This window comes from Argiope bruennichi, chromosome 3 (assembly GCF_947563725.1).
Source record: "Argiope bruennichi chromosome 3, qqArgBrue1.1, whole genome shotgun sequence".
NCBI lineage: Eukaryota > Metazoa > Arthropoda > Arachnida > Araneae > Araneidae > Argiope > Argiope bruennichi.
In genome coordinates, this window is record NC_079153.1 from 71,335,371 (window position 1) to 71,342,813 (window position 7,443).

At 30.3% G+C, this 7,443-nt stretch overlaps 1 protein-coding gene across 1 annotated transcript; it reads left to right on the top strand.

The window, feature by feature from the left end:
* The first annotated feature begins 2,621 nt into the window (after nt 1–2,621).
* Nucleotides 2,622–7,067, top strand: LOC129963979 (protein D2-like). The gene is made up of 4 exons (XM_056078617.1): nt 2,622–2,836; nt 3,654–3,774; nt 5,112–5,249; nt 6,703–7,067. The coding sequence occupies exons 1-4, from the start codon at nt 2,702–2,704 to the stop codon at nt 6,903–6,905; spliced, it is 597 nt and encodes a 198-aa protein (XP_055934592.1). The 5' UTR covers nt 2,622–2,701; the 3' UTR covers nt 6,906–7,067.
* The last annotated feature ends 376 nt before the right edge of the window (nt 7,068–7,443 follow it).

Sequence of the window (7,443 nt, forward strand, 5' to 3'; positions counted from 1 at the left end):
CGATTCTTATGGCATGAATTAAAAGTAAGAAACTAAACGATACATTCGTTGCTTCTTTTGAAAGTCTTAGTTAATTAAAAGGAACCAAATGATAAATTAGCAGCAGCATCTGAAGGTGGCGTCACTTTATAGAAACAATAAACATTAAAGAAAACTAACTCTTTAAAACTAACTTTCTCAAAAAATAATAGAATAACTGTTATTGTTGTTGTTCTCCTAAAACTGAAACAAAAAAGTTATAAAAATGTCTATACAATGAGCTGCAGAACGTCAAGATAACTTACATAAGTTAGGAAAAATATTTCAATGCAAAGGTGGAAGGGTATTTATAATTTTTTCATAGTAAAGAAAATTTTTGAAATTCCATTAAATTATGTATTGCTCAAATGGGAATGGCTGTTAAAAATTTCGGATCGATATTTACATTATGTTTTGAAAAATTCGGCTTTGTTGAAAAAAAAAAAAAATGAAGTCGCTGAATGAAGTCCATATTTTCGATCCTGTTGAACACCTGAACCTAAAGACATTGCATTACAATTTCATATTATATTATAACGATTGATTTTTCAGGAAAAATGTGATAATGATTGAATTTGAAGTTAATATTTTGTTTCAACCGTTAAACCTGAAAACTGGTCGATCTAATATTAAAAATCTTAAAATAATATTTTATAATTGAATGTTTTTTGTCTGCAAATTCGGACAGATAAAAAGGCACATTCTTCCTTATCATTCAATCATTTGACTTTTGTTTTCAAACCAACCTATTTTGTACCAACCTCTCCATATATATGAAAAACGGAAAAATTGAAGAACAGACTATTATTCAAAATTTCCTCACAAATAAAAAATATTTACAAATCATTTTATCTTGTTTAACTTCCAACAAAATGAAGAACACACAGTAAACGATGTAGTAATAACTTAAATATGCCGGAATTCTGGTTCGGGAAGAATTTTGAGGGGGGGGGGGGAGCAGAGAGGAGGGTGTGTTTATTAAAGCAGACAGACAATCATTTCACAAAGTTCTTTTTCTCTCTCTCTCTCTCTTTCTTTCTTTCTTTTTTTTTTTTCTTTTTTTTTCATTCAAAATGTATATTTATTTTATCTTGTTAGTAAAAATAGGAAATAATAAAATTCTTACAATGAAATAATGAGTCATTTTCAGTTATTACATTATGTTTTACTTTTGATAAAGCATAAATATAATGCGTACTGAAGTTTAATATACGAACGTAATAGAAATATTAAAAAACATATTCTAGTTTACGTTAATTTCGAATTATACTAATAGCTAAGTAATAAATATAACCTGATTCTGAGGAGCTGATCGTTGATCTACCCCAGACAGATGAGTATATTTGCTAAGAGAATGAAAAAATATGAAACATGGAATGAGAAAACAGAAAAATAATAGGGTTGTATTAAACACAGATATGTTAAATTCGCAAAAATTGAGAAACAGAATATTTTTCAAAATTCCTCAATAATCAAAAATATTTGCAAATCGTTTACATTGTTTCTTGTTTGATTTCTTACAAAATAAACACCCCTTCTCCATAAGGGAAGGGATTTTTCCCTTCTGTCATGAAGTCCCCCCCCCCTCCCCATTCTCCATAGTGCTTTTTTGGTAAATTGGTATTCTGAAGAAGTGGAACTCAAACAAATATACAAACTTTGATTCACATCCTTCTTCTAACTTACAAAACTTGAATCATCTGGTATCGAAAATTTTTTACGTCATACCTATAAGAGTGTCAGAGTCACACTATTGTAATATAGAAAATATCGTGAGTTTTCAAAGTCAAGACATAAAATATATTTAAGTATTTGTAAATGTAACGTTTCTAATCTCTTCCCGCCACCACCACATATGGATTTTTTTTTTTTTTTTTTTTTTTTGCTTTTACTAATTTATGTACATTTTTAAAATAAACATAAGGCAGAGATCCATTTCAAAGAGGTAGGTTGCATTTTTTACAATTTATTTCTAATTGAATAATAATAAACAATACTGGAAGACGAACCATCTCGTTACGACTCCACTACATCCCTGTTCGCAGAACTTTTACGATAGTATTTTTTTTTTTTTTTTTTTTTACATCTTTTCATAAACGTTTCTGTACATCTTATTAACTTTTACTTCAACTATTAAACATTAATCCCATGGTTCTTATTACAAACGTTAAAATTTTTTCTTAAGTTCTTTTCCTAAGAAGAGCTTTTACATGTCTCTACCAATTTTTTTTTTTGGTGCAAAAAATATTATTCTTTTATACAGTCACAATGTGCTCAACATCCCCAACCTAGAATTTCCCACCAAGTTTTTGAAAATTTTTGTTTTCTCTTTAGTGGCGACTCATATGACTCTCGGTTTAAAAAAAAAAAACCATATCGCCAAACTTAGGAAAATATCAGCTGCTGTCGAACTTCTGAAGTATAGGCACTTAACTGGCTGAATTTAATCGCCTTATTAAATAAAAAGAGAATTAAGAATTATGGTTTCAGCTGCTCACATGTTTTTAGGACCTTTAATGGTGAATATAAGCTGTTCCACTATGCGAAATAAGAAAAATGGCGTGATATTTGTATTAAGCATATTTCATCACCATTTGAGTCTTGTTTCTTTTTCCATCAGTAGTGTGCAAACTCTTCAACTAAACCGAACTTTTAAACTCAGCGTAATTTGATTTTTTTAAAAATGGGAATATTCCAGATATTTTTATTTAGTGCAATATGCGTCATCGGTTGCCGATGCCAGTGTGATTTATCTAATTTCCGAAAAAGCAAAATTGTTCCGGACATTGTTTCAGATATGCCAGAGAAACCACTTCAGGTAAAGTGCATAGTGGCATAGTGTGCGTGTGTGTGTGTTGGCGCTCTACAGGATTAAACTGTCTGACTTACAGTTTTCTTCTACTTTGTGTTGCTTAATATCATTGTTATTTTTCATAATTCACAAAGAATACTAAGGTAACACTATATTAACATAATAAGGTAAAACAGAAGTGATCTTCCCGAAATTTTCTTGCTTATTTTTCTGCCATTCCCCCACCATAACCTCCGCTTTAAATTGTGGACCTTAAATGAGGAGGCAGTAAACACTATGAATACTCAGCTTTTTTTTTTTTTTTTTTTTTTTTCAGCATTAATAAAATGAGCGTTTTGTGCTTCCAAATATAGGAAGAAAACCGAGTACGCATTTTGGATGTTTTATTTTGTCGACAGTCTGAAACCAGTATTTGGCATGGAATAACAATTTTAGTAACAAGGTCGCATACTCTATTTTCGTTGCTCTAAATCATTGCATCATCATATTTATCGTGTATACTTGCATAAGGATAGACATGCAAATTTTCTGCTAATGGATTCCATTCAAAATTTGATAGAAACCTGCAAATTTAGTATTATCCTTTTCTCAAAGCGGTTTTGAATTATCGTATTTGCAGATAGACGTAATTGTAAGCAGGTGTTCGGATTCAAGGAAGTTTGAACTATAGAGATGAGTAAAAATCATGAGTTCGAATTTTCTAGAGGATTATAGTACTTCCTACTTCTATACTTCATATAGTATAAAAAAGAAAAATGTATACTGTTTCTTATAAAAACTGATTATTTAAATAATGTTTTTTTTTTCTATATATATTTTTAAGGTTACTTTTTTCAATAAATCCTTTGACTGTGGTACCAATACAGGATATTTCAGATCATTAAAGGCTCCGACTATACAATATCAAGCAGATAACGAAACCTTGTATACACTTATAATGCTTGGTAAGTAAACAGTATTTTTTGTTTGTTTCATTGATATTTATTTTAATTTTTAAAAAAATCCGTCATTAAATTTCTAAAAATATAATATTAAAAACTACTACAGAATGTCGTGTGTATAGTTCCTGAAAATAGAATCAATTAGAAAATACTATACTTAATACCTTACTTTCTTTAGTCATACTTCCAGCCTTGTTTAAAAATATACTTCGTTATAAGCAAAAATTTGGAAAGCTATTTTATGAAAAGCAGCATTAATTACACAATTTTTTTTAAAAATCTGTTTTATCTTAATTTATATGGTTAAATGAGATATTTTACGATCTTTCTGGTATACGTCTGTATGCTTCTGTAAATAGCATCATGCAACATGCAAAAATAGTTTAAAATGCAAATATTGGACATAGAGCTGCAAAATGTTGTATGTAGTTACTTCTTGGTAGAAAATACGCCCTGCTTCTTTCAAAATTTTAGTTCACTTTTAATTTTATAAAGATCAGTAATGTTATCAAACAAAAACAATTTTTTTACAACTTTAAAAAAAATTAAGTCTTTTAGTGATGCCAGTTTTATTTCTATACACTTTTTTTAAATTTTAATAAAATCTAATGATTTTTCAGAAATGCTTTTCATTGTTATAAAAACTGCATTTATGCGTAAGTGCACTGGGACGATATTAAATACATCGTTCGTGCTTGAACATTATCGATGTAATATAATCAGGAAAAAGTTGTTTCTAATTACATTTATCATACACAAGCCCACTGACTATAGAAGTCAGTGATTTTAAGCCAAGGGCACGTCTCCTGTTTATTCAGAAGCTCCATCTAGGGCCAAGAGTACGACTTAGCTACACACACGTCACAGCCCTTTTTACGGGGCGGAGTTCATTCATGCATTTCGTTAACTCATCCACAGATCGTAAATTTAGTGCTGAATCAGAGAGCGATCACCTCTGATCCAGAAACCCCAGTGATATTACTCTCGACTTTGTGACCACGACAGATTTATACATGTGCCAGCCACCACATACACACACGAGGAGAGTCTTTGACCGGCGGGGTTCGAACGTGCAAAGCCAAGGGAAGCGAATCCAACGGCCTACCAACCAGGCTATCCCGGCCCCAAGTAAAACGCTTTAAATATATGTTAAGGATAGATTAATTAACCTTAAAACACAACCGTACTACAATTTTGCACTAGAGGTTCAAATTTGCTTCTAATTTTTAGTCACTATGATTGTCCTGGCGAATGACCTTCCTGCTATTATTCTTCTATTAATAATTTTTAAAAACATGAATCAAGCTTAATGTGTTTTCTTTTTATTTATTTCTCAACAGATGCAGATGCTCCGTTTCCTGACTTGAACATTTCGACTACGTTTCTACACTGGCTTATTGTGAACATCCCTGGTAACAATGTGAATGAAGGACAAACCATTGCAAGTTACATTGTCCCCTTCCCTCCTCCACTTCTTGGTAAGACATTTCTGCAATATAAAAGAGCAGTCTTTCGCAGTCTGTCCGAAAATAAATGAAGTGAATTAATTAATAATTAGTAATAACATTTTTCATAAAACTGGCTTACTCCCTTCTCTAAAAACATCTTTCAAGTCTGGAGTAGATCTTGAAAACCTTCTTTTGAGATTGCAGTAAGTCAATTGAAGAATCTTGGCTCTTTTCCATTGCTTTAAATCGCCATATCTTCAAGAAGATTTTTAATTTTGGTAAAAGAAGAAATGCAATTAAATCTGGAGAGTCATAACATGTTAATTTTTTTTTTCAAATGATTCAAAGACTCTTGATGCGACTCCTGCTTTGTTTATTGTTTAAATACCAAAGAACCGATTTTACTACAATGCGATGCTTCTTCAAATCATCAGCCGAAATTGTAAAAAAAATTTTGTTACTAATGTCTGCGCATTTAAAAAAAATCTAAGCATGAACTGATTCGGTGATGGTCTTTTGACGATGTTCCTCCGATTTAAAATGTTGGTCCATTCACAGAATTCGGGCAAATGACATAGCTACCGGTAAGGAAAATATTTGTTAATGTGTAATTGAAATCTAATTGATTTCTCGCTTACACTCTAATAAACTTATAATGCCAGAAAACGTCTTGCAAAGCATTGACGGACAAAAGTTTTAAAATATTAACTTTTGGCACGAATTTAGCATTTTGCTGAATCTATCGTGTCATCTTTGGCGTGGTATTTAATGATTAATCCCTGACATGTGTTAATAGTATATCAAAATCGATTTTGTGTTTTAGATACGTTTTCTTCAACCGATTAAAAGAAAAATTTGAAATAAAACGGCACTTGTAATCACAAAATTCCAAACCAAATATGATATATTTAAGTCATTGCGTTTTTGAATTTTCGCCTTTACATGTTTCTGAAAATACGGACCGACAGACAGTCATCTCGTTGTTGGTTTTGTCTCAAATTTTGATAAGTGCCTATACTATAGATGTTAAATCTGTGTACTGAGTCATATATATCTAGCTCTCTTCATTTTGTAATTAGTGTATTAACTTATATTCTAACAGCCGGACTTCCTCAGAACAAAGTTTGCTCAAAATGTGATAGAAAATAAACAAATTTATTGTAAAGACCATATACGAAATTTCATCTAGCTCGAAGCGTTTTTGAGTTATCTTTGTTATAGACAGACAGACATTTTCCAAAAATATGTTTTTCGAACTCAGGTGGTCTAAAACTTGCAGATTCATCAAAATCTCGAGTTCGAATTTTTTGTTGATTACTTACTCTATACATCATATACGAGAAAATAAAAATGACGTAGAACGTGTAACTGAAATTAAACATTATTTTTGCTTATATTGTATACTGTTTTCTGAGCTACAATTTTCAATTTTTTCTAATGTGCAAAAACTTTTTCAATAACTTTCCCTCTATTTTTTTTAAAGGTCCACACAGATATATCATATTAATATATCAACAACCAGAAAAAATAGATCCCAAGGAAGAATCTCCCGCTCGTTTCAGTTTTAACGTAAATGCTTACGCAAGGTCTCATAATCTTCAAGGCCCATCGTACGGATATTTCTTCTTTGTTGGATCTTCACTGAAAGTAATTGCAGAGAAATTGCTCTCTTATTTTAGTTTATAACCTGTATTTCGTCATGAAATTCTATATCAATCTCTTTATATGTCTACACAAGGATGAATATCAAATTATGCACAATCTTGTTTACAAATATAACTGCACTCTGAAATAATATTTAAAAAATTTATTTTGTTGCAACTGTGAATTCTGTTTTTCAATTTATTTCAATAAATTTATCTCTCAATAATTAAAGGCTATTTACTCTCAACTTCAAGTAAAATTATTTTTAAAGATACAAATAACATTATTGTACTACAAAGTAGAAAAAAAAAATTATAACATATAGCGAAGGCAAAACGAAACAGTAAAAGCATGAGGCTGTAATATAAATAACTAAATAAATTGGAATTTTTATCACACTCATATCGCTTTACTTTGTAAGGAATGTTTAGAATTTTCTTGCTTTTCATATTCAATATAGCTTATTTTATTTACATTGTTTTTGGTTTCTTTACAATTTTATTTCAAGTCTCAATATTTTTGTGAATTAAAAATATTTTTTTTTAAGATTTGAAATTTTTACCCAAAACATTATAGTATG

Bases quoted from the DNA above. Each gene is read 5' to 3' on its own strand.
- LOC129963979 (XM_056078617.1), top strand. From the start codon at position 2,702: ATGGGAATATTCCAGATATTTTTATTTAGTGCAATATGCGTCATCGGT. The intron at 2,837-3,653 runs GTAAAGTGCATA...TATATTTTTAAG, and splicing joins TGCCAGAGAAACCACTTCAG to GTTACTTTTTTCAATAAATC. The intron at 3,775-5,111 runs GTAAGTAAACAG...ATTTCTCAACAG, and splicing joins GTATACACTTATAATGCTTG to ATGCAGATGCTCCGTTTCCT.